The 12821-nt window shown below is 32.7% G+C and overlaps 2 protein-coding genes across 3 annotated transcripts; one reads left to right on the forward strand and one right to left on the reverse strand.

Annotated features, from left to right (window-relative positions):
- Positions 1-326: 326 nt before the first annotated feature.
- On the reverse strand, positions 327-4451 carry LOC111426920 (Annexin B10). 2 transcript variants are annotated; one of them, XM_023061813.2, is made up of 6 exons: positions 4364-4451; positions 3799-3997; positions 1300-1504; positions 919-1245; positions 686-867; positions 327-629 (listed from the first exon to the last, which is right to left on the reverse strand). In XM_023061813.2, the coding sequence occupies exons 2-6, from the start codon at positions 3970-3972 to the stop codon at positions 576-578; spliced, it is 942 nt and encodes a 313-aa protein (XP_022917581.2). In that variant the 5' UTR covers positions 3973-3997; positions 4364-4451; the 3' UTR covers positions 327-575. The 2 variants fall into 2 exon arrangements, with proteins under 2 accessions (XP_022917581.2, XP_022917590.2); XM_023061822.2 differs by having other exon boundaries at positions 406-626.
- A 4987-nt stretch (positions 4452-9438) lies between these two features.
- LOC111426955 (ubiquitin specific protease 39) lies at positions 9439-11277 on the forward strand. Its single transcript, XM_023061878.2, has 6 exons — positions 9439-9557; positions 9616-9645; positions 9699-9947; positions 10011-10186; positions 10240-10943; positions 11004-11277. Exons 1-6 carry the CDS (start codon positions 9521-9523, stop codon positions 11248-11250), a joined length of 1443 nt encoding a protein of 480 aa, XP_022917646.1. The 5' UTR covers positions 9439-9520; the 3' UTR covers positions 11251-11277.
- Positions 11278-12821: the final 1544 nt, after the last annotated feature.

Consider the following 12821-nt stretch of genomic DNA (forward strand, 5'->3'; position numbering starts at 1 on the left):
ATTCGGATTGTTACAATGAGGTTGCTAAAGACAAACCTGATTGTATTGGGGTTGAACTTGATTAATCTGCAGTGTTCAACACGCAAAAGAGATACTAATTCCTGTGAATGGTGGAGTACTAAGTAATAGGTTTTTAATCGGCCAAAGCCAAATATTTAGTAACTATCCGGTATCCAGTCGGATTTCAAACAATGGCCGGATAGTTGCCGGATATCCGTTCCACCACTAGTTTATAATGTTTATAATGGATCCCGGCATTATTAATACACATAGATATATTTCTTTGTTTTAATTTTTTAAAGGTTTTAAAAGATAATAAAAATAAATTTCACTTTGGACCAATTTTTTTTTATTTCAGATTCTAATAATAAATAGATTATAGACGTTAACAACTACAAAAGCGTATCCATTGCAAAAATATATATTTAAATATACGTATAAAGTGTTTTAAATATTTAAACAATGAAAATTAATTTCAACTAATTGACATCAAATTTGTTTTTGGAATTTTTTAAAACACTTTTTATAAAAGGAAGCTTTTTTATATTGTTGCTTTTCTTTTAAAATATATTTCTTTACTTAATAATAGCTAATAACGCTTTTTTATAATCACCACCCGTTTCGCCCTGCTAAATTAAAAGAAAAAGTGATTAAAAATAATTTTAATTATTCAAAATTTACAAACCTCAACGTAGCTAGTTAAAGTTTTATTGTATTGCCTCTCAAATTCTTCTTTGATTTGCTCCAAATCGATTTCTGATCGACTCACAATTATTCTAATCAAAGTTTTATCATCAGTACCTAAACCATGCATTGCTTTGTACAGTCTTTGAGCGAAATAAGCCGGTGGACTTTGAATACATTCAACTAAAAAAAAGTAAAACATAAGAAGAATTTAGTTACATCAAAAATATATACCTATTGTTAACAAAGCATCCAAATAATCTCCATCTAATTCGTGTTTAAGCGCTTGTTCGATGGTATTTCCAGAAATATTTTTATACTCATCAAAAATTAATCTAAGCTGTTTGAAATTTTCGTGCGCCAAAATCGCTGAAAAAGTACTTTCGTGAGTACCCCAACGACCTTCGCCGGCTTCGTACAAAGCTTGTGCTTTTTCTTTTGCCTCTTCCGCATTGATTATTTTCGAATCATCACGAGTTCCCGTTAAGATCAACGTTAAGAGTCTTCGCAATTCACCGCCGGTTTCACTGCACATATGTTCAGTAAGAGGACGTTCATAGACTGAAATTTAAAAACGATCAACATAAAAAAAATTTAATGTTAAAATTATGGTACCGCTTTCGTATGTATCAACAATTTTACAAATCTCCCCATTTTCTCTACTGCAAATAATCTCAATTAAAGTTTCTTCATCCGTTCCTGCCCCATCCATAGCTCGATTAAGTTCACGACATAAATATTCGGTAGGTGGCATTATTAGAGCGACTATGACGTCTTCAAAATGACCGCCAAGTTCACTTTTTAAATCATCGATTAAATCCTTTAAAACAATATATTTAGAAAAATATATATACAGGTGTCCCGAAACTAAACGTCAAGCGGGCACCGGGTGAGAGGCGAACCCATACCTGTTCTGGTAAAAATAAGAAAAAAATTCTATGTATCTTAGTTAAGTGGTAATAGACATATTTTTGAAAATGTTAAAAATCGTTCCCGTACATCATATCTTTACGTACTACAGTCAGAAATGTTCGCAATTTAATAGTGATTTTTTTAATAATGTATTCCTCATGAACCATGCTACTATAGCAGTCACTAATCGAACAACAAAAGTCGTTAGTTTTGCAAGAAAAAGTATTAGTTTGATTGAGTTAAGGTTGAAAGAATTTATGTCTATTAAGTTTGACACACAATTTCTAAACAAAGGACTAGTACAACACCCTTGGCTAGTTATTTTAAAAGATGGCCTGTTTAGTCAAGATTCCAAAATGGTATAACACTTACCATTTTTCTTTTCCTAAAAAATATTATTGCCTGTTTTTGCCAAAAACGCGTTATTTAAAAAATTCATACTTTCGTATGTTATTTGTATTTCCTCCAAAATGATTTAACAACATTGTTAGATGTGCCACTCAATATCTACAGAGAAATGTGGTTTCAACAAGATGGTTGCCCAGCTCATTATGCTTGTCCTGTACGGGATTGCAAACAGATTACCCAGAAAGATGGATTGGGCGTCGTGGTTCGATTACGTGGCCTCCTCATTCTCTGGGTCTAAATCTAAATAATTGATTTTCTTATTAGGATTACATGAAAGAAACGGTGTATTAAAAACCGATTGAAAATCTTGCCGAACTGCATCACAATATTTATACAGCAGCAGAAGAAATAAATGCAAAGAGATTTGCACAACTAGTAAAAAGATCTTTTATGTGACGATGCAGAGCTTGTATTAGTGCCGACTGCAAATAATTTGAGCATTTGCCTTAGTTTTAAGAAAATAATGCTATAAAATTAATAATAAATAAATTTGTTTGTTTAATTTTGTTTTTAGGTTAACCTTGTTTGAAAGAGACTTTTTGCAAGACATAAGGGCAACCATCTTGTTGAAACCACATTTTGTAGTTCGTAGATATTGACTGGCACATCTTCTAACAAAGTTAAGAGGAAATAAAAAGTAAATACAAATAACATACAAAAGTAACACATACAAAGTGAATTTTTTAAATAACGTGTTTTTTGCAGAAAAACAGGCAATAATATTTTTTATGATAAGAAAAATGGCAAGTGTTGTACCATTTTGGAACCTTGACTAAACAGGCCATCTTTTAAAATTACTTGCCAAGGGTGTTGTACTACTCCTTTTTTTAGAAATCGTGTGTCAATCTTGATAGACATAAATTCTTTCAACCTTAACTCAATCAAATTAATATATTTTTTTGCAAAACTAACGATTTTTGTTGTTTGATTTGTGGCTTCTACAGTAGCATGCTTCATAAGGAATACATTATTATAATAATCACTATTAAATTGCGAACATTTCTGACCGTAGTACCTAAAGATATTATGTACAGGCCGATTTTTAACGTTTTCAAAAATATGTCTATTGCTACTTAACTAAGAGACATGGAATTTTTTTCTCATTTTTACTAGAACAGGTATGGGTTGGCCTCTCGCCCGGTGCCCGCTTGACGTTGAGTTTCGGGACAGCCTGTATGTACAGTAAAACTTCGATATAACGGATTAATATGGGGAAGGGAGTGTCCGTTATAGTCAAAAGTCTGTTATTTGAAAAAATTTTAATTTGCAATTTAAACTGTTTGAATGAATAATTTTAATACACACAAATTCGAACAGCTATCCACATCGTTGCGTTCTTTATTAGTTAGTTCTACTAGAACTTAGATACATACTTCGAACTACAAACAATGGGGTTTGAGCAACGTGCGGCTAAATCCGAATGTTTCTAGTTCTAGGTCTAGTGTTAGTTGTAGTTTTGCACTAGCTCTATCACTAGAACTAACACAAGACCTAGAACTAGATTCATTCGGGTATAGGTGTCTGGAGAAACGTGTGGCTAAATCCGAATGTTTCTTGTTTTAGACGCACGGCATGTATAGTCAACTCGGGGAATACCCCAACTTTACCTATGAACATGGAATACAGCAACTTGCAGAATACCCCGAGTTGAATTCTATCTATGAGCGCTAACATTTATATTTAAATATACTGATGTATTAAGTAGATAATAATAACAGTATGACTCAAAAATATTTTGGCCATTATATCAGAGGTCCGTTATATTGAGGTTTCACTTTTAATACAAAAATTTACCCTTTCCAAATCATTTTTAAAATAATTAGCGATAGCTTGACGTTGATTATTAGTTCTAGTGGTTAAAATATCAATAATTATATCTTCATCAGTTCCGAAACCCTTCATGGCTTCTCTTAATGTTGTTGCATCTTCGGCGACGTTAAAATTTGATTTTGCAGTTATTGTTGCCATTTTAAGAACGGTTAAAAACTATTATCTAAAAGAGAAATTTTATTTACACTTGAATGAGAACAACCTTGAAAATAGAAAAACGATCTTGTGAATCATAATAGTGTTACTATTATTCTAAATACAATGATAAACGTGATTCATGCAACATTATAAGATTTAATGATTAGTGTTTTCTTGGAAAGCATGTCTCATCACCTTTGACACAAAAATTGATATCGCTCTATGTTATTTAAAGTTCACACGTTTACCGTTAATGTAAAAGAAGAGAAACGATGTTAAAGGAATTAAATTTCATTGACACACTATGTATGCTGTATCATCCAAAAACAATCGATATTTAATATGAGAGTGTCCTTTCATTACGACCTAATTTATGAATCGTTTTACTCACCGTTTATTATGTGGATAGTGTAAGGAGTAACTGGTTGCAAAAGTTCGTTGTACTTTTAGCAAAGGAAACACCCAAACTGGACAGCGGGACACCGTATTTCTACAGAGTAATTTTCCCCCACTTTTCCGGAGAGGTCACGAGTTGGAACAGTACTTTTAAGATGGATGTGAATTAAAATCGATACAATTTAATTAATTAAAAATTAAGTAATTATATGGATGGAGATGCAAATTTTTCACCAATTTCGGAGGCACCTAACACATTGCAAAAGAAAAATGTGGTTATTAAATGATTTAGATATATTTTTAGTGTAGTAAAAATTTAAACCTCTACTATTTTGGGTAAATTATTTTCACTATCGTATAATAATTTGCCTTGAACTTTAAAATCTGATTTTTCTTGTTTACATTTTAAAATCAATAACAAATAAAAGTACAAAAATAATTGAAAATAATGTGTGTGTAGACAACCAATTTAACATAAAATTGAAATGTACAGAATATTCCAGAATTGAGATACGACCCCTATTTGAAAATAAATTAAGAATATTCCCGGAACTTTAATCGAATTTATTCCTTACTTTATGTACACAGTGTATAACAAATAAATCTAAAGACATCACTGATTGGCCTGCAACTTTCAATGCTCAAAATCGCAATCAATAATTGATAACAATCAAGTCTGGGAAACATAGAAAGACCGAGAACAACATAGAATGAGAGGAATGAGACAGTGACGCATATTGTGGCAAGTCAAGAGAAGACTATGCAGCAGCTCAAGGATCTTGCTGGGGAAAGGAAATACTTTAGAAGCATATTTTAGATGGATCAAAAGTTAGAATAACTGCATCACTAATAAATATCAAACCTTATGAACAATTTCAAACTGAAAACACCAACTATAGTTGAAAAAATGAGAGCAGCAGTGACTCGAAAATCATATTATTCTATTTAGAAATAAGTAGCAACATTCATACTGCTTGAATAAGCTGCTGATTAAACGGCAACTGTATGACAAGTATTTCACCAACCGTTTGATGTTGCCGCATCTGCTATTTACATTCAATTGATGGTATAATTGTTATCTTTAAAATTTTATTCAAAGCCAACATAAGAAGGACAACAGGATGTTCATCAGGAAGAAGTAATTTGAATTTTAAAAGCGTTGAAGTATTTCGCACTTTAATTCATTGACGTAGACAATGACTAGTCTGGTGAGTTAAGAGTGATTACCCAGAGCATAGGGTGCCACATAGGGTGCATAAATTCGATTTCGTATGTTCAAACGAATTTTTGAGCGGTACGGTAGATATAGTGGTTCCTCAGGTTTAGTCCTAAATCGCACTTTGACATTTCCTCGGCCCACCAAGAACGGAAACTCTCTACCTTTGACCACGTTAATTGTCCTCACCTCCTGTCATTAGGGATTACCTAAACTTTCTGACTTGCCACGGTGGGCTCAGTGTGTTTAGGGCTTTTTATAAGCCATGCTGAGTTTAGGTTATTCCACCATTCTATGATCATTTGGCAGTCCTTTAAATTGGCAGTTCTGTTAGTAATTTTGTTGTCTATCATTCTATATTGTAAATTTCTCTATCATGAAACACCCAATCATGGATGGTCCCTGAGGTAACAATTCTAGCCAATTTAAGGATGATGACGGATAAGCATAAAGGAGAATAAAAAGAAAAATGAAAATTGAATGGATTTTTGAATATTTTTTATTTGTTTGAGTAGCTATGCCCCAGCACCCTTCCCACTTCAACACAATCTGCCGTATATATTTCACATATTATTACCATATAGTTCTATAGTTTCGGTGTTTCCACAGTTGCAAAATTATTACTCGAGGAGGTGCCTATTCAAATAACTTTGCTTAATCAGGTAGGTTCTCTGACATTCACCTTCCAAACCGATAAGTAGCTCAATCATTTTCCCTACGATTCCTTAAGTTTTGCCATAAGTTAAAGATTTCTAAATAGTTTTTGCAAATACCAATGATTCCGCTCGCACGATATTTTGACATAAAAATACTTTTTATTGCAACATAAAATACTGTCTTAATCGAAATATATAATAAACCAGAAACCAATAAACGCAGCAAGTATTTCAAAGTTGTTTCATGAAACCTAATTACAGATAGAAACTTTACAACTTATTCCTAAGATGATATTATGTTTCTATATCTAAAAGTAGGTTCACTTGGACTATACTATTGCTTTTCATGTTATTGCGTAATGTTTTGGGTAGATATTAATAGATCATTAAAAAATTCAACTGAGATACAACTTTCATCAACAATTTGAAAGCTGTAGACTTTTGGAAAAATATCTGCTAAAGTGTAAACGGAGATTTGAAAGTATTTGACCCACAACTGAGGCTATAACAGAGTATATTTGTAGAAAACCTTTACTCTGGGAAGAAAACATTTGACGACTTGTGTGTCTAAAACAAACACTTAAAATAAAATGCGTTTTCAACTTGTAACTATATTGTGTAACCGATAATCAAGTCATTAAACCGCTTTAGTTAAATTGTGACATTATCATTTATGTTTTCTCACTAGCTTTTTTATAATGTACTCTAAAATTACAGTTTTACAACAATTTGGAGAAGATAAATTGGAGAATTTCCCGAAAAACAAGTCGATTTAAAGAAATGTTATCCTCACTTCACTCACATTTTCTTCTTTTTATTGGAGATCTGTCGATCTGTTAATTCTGAGGTCGTTGCTTTTAAACCATTTCCTGAGATGTCGATTTCCATCTGTCACGCTATCTCTTTGTGGGACTCTCAGGTCGTCATGAACCGGGGGGTTATTTATAAACCCATTTTTTGGAAGTCTATCCTCGTTCATACGCCTCACGTGATTATGCCATTGTCTTTTCCGCTGTCTTCCCCATCTCACTATGTTTAGAATGTTGCATTGATCTCTAATATCCGAATTTCTCACTCTGTCCATTCTCGTTTCCTTGCAATTGATCTTAGTTTATCTCGGCCGGTCGTAGCATGCTCTTAGTTTTGTTTGTTTCTGCCCTCACTTCTATTCCGTTTGTCATTATCGGTCTATTCGCATATACGGGTTCGACCAGATTGTCCTGATATTGCGGATGCTTTATTAATTGGACTTCACAAGTCTTTCACTGGATCATGACTGCTAGATACATATGTATACGGCTAAATAGTTAAATTGTATAACTTGTTCTATTGACTTATCATCGATTACGAGTTTACATCTGATCGGCTCTTTTGCAGTAGTCATGGACTTAGTTTTATCAACGAAGTTAGCCATATTAAACTTACAGTTTACTTGAAAGAAGTAGTCGTAGGTCGTCTTCTGTTCCTGAGACTATTTCTGCATTATCCGCGTAGCACACCATACTAACTCTCTTGGTGCCCATCATATACCCCACATTTAAGGATATGTTACTTCCTCTATGATTTTATCCATCAGGAGATTAAACGAAAAGGGGCTAAGACTGTCTAATTCCTCCCGGGGTGTCAATAGCATCCGTTACTAGATTCCCTGCCCTTACTTTAGTTGTGTTATTCGTATTCAACTTATGTATTATCTTTACTATGTTGGCTGGCGCATTCTTTTCTTTTAAGATATTTAAGGTCAAATGGACCTTTTCGAAAGCTTTCGTAAGATCTACGAAGCAGATGAACGCATGTTCGTCAAATTCGATGGATTTTTCTTTTATCTGTTTGATTATGAATACTGCATCGGTTACAGATAGACATTTTCTGAAACGTTCTTGTTCTTCAGCATTAGTTATTTGGTTTTCAACGTTTTCCTTAACAATGTTTGTGAATACTTTCATGAAAGTGTTTAGCAATGATATTCCTCTGTAATTTTCCGGACGCATCTTTTGTCCTTTCTTAAATAATAAATAATAATAATAAACAGCCTTTATTTCCAGAGTAAAGAGAACAAAACAATAATAATACTCACTATAATGCAAAATAAAGAAGTTCGTGAAGAAATAGTTCACCCACGCTAGTTCCACAGAAGTAGAGGTAAAAAACAGCCTTAAAATCTACACTGCTGGTTCAAGTAGACGGGAAGGAGCTGGAACCGGAGATTTCTCGTACGATCTCCGACTCCACGTATCTGAACCTCTAGGTAAAAGTACCACCGTCATACAGGCGGAGTTATTGGCCATACAACTTACCACTGACGTTATTGTCAGATCCAACTTAGTAGGTAAGACTTTTACAATTTACACTGACAGTAGATAAGTTATTTTAGCCCTGAGTAGAATAACAATTACCTCGGGACTTGTTATGGGCTATCACCTGACATTGGGGAAGGCCGCAGTGAATAACTAAACTAACAAGTATCTTTATAACCTTAAGCTTGCTATTAGTCCTCTGTGTGAAGAGAGCGAGGAGACGGTTCGACACATCTTGTGTGAATGCGCGAGAGAAGAATGGCCGACCACAGATGGCATCACGAACACACCTCTGAGCTGTATCCTAGCCTACGGAAATTCCTTGGGCTGGTTGATGTAGCTGGAGAGAGTGCAGGAGGAATTACAAGGGGCCAGTTGGGGCCTAGGTGCTGTATGCGGAAGCAAACCTTCCCCTTTCCTACATACATAGATACATATGTATGTATTGAAATAATAAAGTTTTTAAATTGGTAGGAAATAACTTTTTCCAGTACTTTGCTCAAGGTAGGAAGAATAGAAATCGGTCGCAGATGCTTAAAGTCAGTAGGTTTTTCGATTTTCGGTATTGGGATGACCACAGCAGACTTCCACTGAGAGGGGAAATGTGACTCAATTATGCAGCGGTTTATGATATAAACAAATATTGTTAAATATTGGAATGGTGATCTGTTATGCCATTCATCTGGTACTTTTGAGTCATAAAGAATCTTGGTCAACATTTTTGATTATGTTGATCAATGGATATGTTATCAGTTCCACACGACTTTTTGTACTTTAATTTTGTCACGTTTGTATAATTTCTATCCACTCAAAACCGATATATCCTTAATTTTCTTACAAAATATCATTACAAATTTGGAAAAATTTCCTATTTAAAGCAATAGATGGCGCTTGCAAACGTCATCAAAACGTTTTAATGGACGCATAACATAACCTCAAATATTTAAGAAAAGTAAATATTAAAGGAAAATCTCTTTCTAAAAATGGAAGAACCTGAAGCAAAGAAATTAAAGCTTGAAGGTAAGCTAAATAAATTTATCTTTGTTTTAATATTACACATTTTTCTTAATTTGTTTAGTTAAAGAAGAGGAATTAGTTGAAACAAAAGGTAACCTAAAAATTTTTACTTATAATTTATTTTACACGTTTTTAAATTTATAGCAAGTATTCAATTATGCCCTTATCTGGATACAATCAACAGACAATACCTTGACTTTGATTTTGAAAAGCTTTGTTCTGTTTCATTGACCAGAATCAACGTGTACGCTTGTTTGGTTTGTGGAAAATATTTTCAGGGTCGAGGTACAAATACCCATGCTTACACTCACTCTGTAGCAGAGGGACATCATGTGTATTTAAATTTACATACACTAAAATTTTATTGTTTACCGGATAATTATGAAATAATTGGTAAATAATTTTAATTAGTGTTATTTTACACCATTAATACAAAAATTGCTTTACTTTTCATAGATTCATCATTGGATGATATTAAATATGTTTTAAATCCAACCTTTACCCAAGATCAAATTGAAAGGTTAGATAAAAGCATGAAATTATCAAGGGCGATCGATGGATCAATGTATATGCCTGGAATTGTTGGATTAAACAACATTAAAGCTAATGATTATTGTAATGTTGTTTTGCAAGTAATTTAATTTACATTTATTTTGTTTTATTTCTTACAAAGATTTTTTTTTAGTCTTTAAGCCATGTAATTCGATTACGCGATTATTTTTTGAGAGAACAAAACTACAGCAAAATAAAAAGACCCCCTGGTGATTCAGCTTTCTTATTGGTACAAAGATTCGGTGAATTAATGCGAAAATTATGGAACCCTCGCAATTTTAAAGCTCACGTATCTCCGCACGAAATGTTACAAGCAGTTGTATTATGGAGTAGAAAAAAATTTCAATTTACACAACAAGGCGATCCAATCGATTTTTTATCTTGGTTTTTAAACGCTTTACATCGAGCTTTAAATGGTTCAAAGAAAAAAGATAGTTCGATAATATACAAGTGCTTTTTGGGTTCGATGAAAATTTATAGTAGAAAAATTCCCCCAACTGATTTGGATGATAAACAAAAAAGGGCTCTTATGGCTACTGCTGAGTATCAAGAAGAAATTTCTGAATCGCCTTTTTTATATTTGACGTGTGATTTACCTCCACCTCCTTTATTCATTGACGAATTTCGTGAAAATATTATTCCTCAAGTTAATCTTTACCAGCTTTTAACTAAATTTAATGGTCAGACTGAAAAGGAATATAAAACATACAAGGAAAATTTTATGAAGAAATTTGAAATCACGAAAATGCCGCCTTATTTAATTTTGTATATTAAGAGGTTTACCAAAAATACCTTCTTCATTGAAAAAAATCCTACCATAGTGAATTTTCCAGTAAAGTGAGTTTTTAATTTTAGTCAAACTTAAAATCAATTTTAAATGATAACATTTTTTTATAGGAATATTGATTTTGGAGAATTATTAAGCCCTGAAGTTAAAAAGCAACACAAAAACACTATTTATGATCTTATAGCGAATATAGTTCATGATGGTGAACCTGGAAAAGGAACTTACCGTGTACATATTTTACAAAAATCTACCGGGAAATGGTATGAGATGCAAGATTTGCACGTTTCTGATATCTTACCTCAAATGATTACTTTAACTGAGGCTTATATTCAAATATATGAAGTGAAGACTCAATGAAATTTTAAATAAATTTATCGAATTATAGTTAGTTTTAATTAGACTTTAATTCTTTTACTTTCTTACATCTACAAATTATTAGGAAAAAAGTATTTTAAGTGTAAACATAATTCAAAATGCAATTTGATACAAATTTTGAGCTTATCTGTCAACTAGAAAAGGCATTTTATATGAAAGCATATCTATAATAGGTTTTGTGGAAGGAATTGGATGATGAAATTAAGTAGCCCTTATTATTGGAAGTCTTAAGTAGTATTTCTCTAAATTATCTAAAAATAAAGTCTCTTAAGAATCGGTGTGATTTCTTTAAGTATGATGAATATTTAACTTTATCATAATCCAACGTAACTGGCTTTATTACAAGACTATTTTTTAAAAATATTTATATCTTACCCAAACGTCTTTCAAAAAATCGATAAAATATGTAAAAATAGAAAGATTAGTAACTTTTTCAGATCCTAATATTGTTTAATTTTTGTAATAATTAATATTAAAATTCAAAATCCCCTCTATAAAAGCTTTGGTGACGTTTACGAAGTTTTCGCGAAGATCAAGAAGACACAAACGTGCATCGTTCGGATCTCTTCTTCTAGCGCATAAGATTCTGGTTGCATCTCGCTCACGCACCTTTTATTGATTTTTATTTCAACCAACCACGTGCTAAACGACGCACAGTGGTCCACAAGCGGTAAATGTGAACGAAAATCAAATTTTCGAAATTTTTCTTTTCGTTTTTTTTTTACATGTTACATGTACTTTAAGTCCTAATAGACTGAGAGGTGAAAGGAATAAAGTCTTATGTACTTTCTAGTGCCAACTGTACGCAATAAAACAGTACTACAATTCTTGTGTATTAAATATCATAAAATGCTACAACTTTAGATGAAGAAAATATATTGTGTTCCACTTTTTCAAGACAATGCGTTGTTGCTATCTTGAACAGTATAGAAAGGTCTTCATTTGGCACTTTTCTAATTTTTAAAATATTTTTGCAGAAATACGTAATAAGCACTTCTTTTAAAGCTAATTAACACCTACTTGAAGTTACAACCAAATGTTTTAACATATATATCTCGCAGAAGACGCAAGAAGAACTTTTGTCGCTAGAATATTCTTATTGTTTGAGATGTGCTCTATATAACATGATAACCACATCTTGCTTTAACTTGCTCCTTACCAAGATATTAGCGATCAAAGATGATCAGTGCCTGAGTGTGTTATTTGACTGTTTTCATATAAAATGCTTATATTCTTTTTCTTAAAAGATAAATCTCGTATATTTGGTGTAAACCCGCATAACAATAATAGAATACCAGACTTAAAGTTTCAGGCATATTTAACAACCGGAAGTGGTTGTTAGATACAGTGCGGCAAAAAACTGGAACACTTGAAATATCTGCTTTCTTTATAAGTACGAAGGTTTTCACGGCCGGAGTTAAATGAACTAAAATTAGAACTAAAACTAGTACTAACTCTTAACTAACTAAACTGGTTCGAAGTGTTTCTGAAGAAGGTTGCAACATGGCATCCGAAACGTCAAACCTTTTCTTAGAAGACGCACGACAAAACCC

The sequence above is a fragment of the Onthophagus taurus genome, chromosome 1 (assembly GCF_036711975.1).
Source record: "Onthophagus taurus isolate NC chromosome 1, IU_Otau_3.0, whole genome shotgun sequence".
Taxonomy (NCBI): Eukaryota; Metazoa; Arthropoda; class Insecta; order Coleoptera; family Scarabaeidae; genus Onthophagus; species Onthophagus taurus.

Excerpts from the sequence above, each read along its gene's own strand:
- LOC111426920 (XM_023061813.2), bottom strand. The coding sequence starts at position 3,972 with ATGGCAACAATAACTGCAAAATCAAATTTTAACGTCGCCGAAGATGCA. Across the intron at positions 1,505-3,798 it reads TTAAAAATGATTTGGAAAGG|GATTTAATCGATGATTTAAA; the intron begins GTAAATTTTTGT and ends ATTGTTTTAAAG. Across the intron at positions 630-685 it reads CTTTAACTAGCTACGTTGAG|CAGGGCGAAACGGGTGGTGA; the intron begins GTTTGTAAATTT and ends CTTTTAATTTAG.
- LOC111426955 (XM_023061878.2), top strand. The coding sequence starts at position 9,521 with ATGGAAGAACCTGAAGCAAAGAAATTAAAGCTTGAAG. Across the intron at positions 9,558-9,615 it reads AAAGAAATTAAAGCTTGAAG|TTAAAGAAGAGGAATTAGTT; the intron begins GTAAGCTAAATA and ends TAATTTGTTTAG. Across the intron at positions 9,646-9,698 it reads GGAATTAGTTGAAACAAAAG|CAAGTATTCAATTATGCCCT; the intron begins GTAACCTAAAAA and ends TTAAATTTATAG.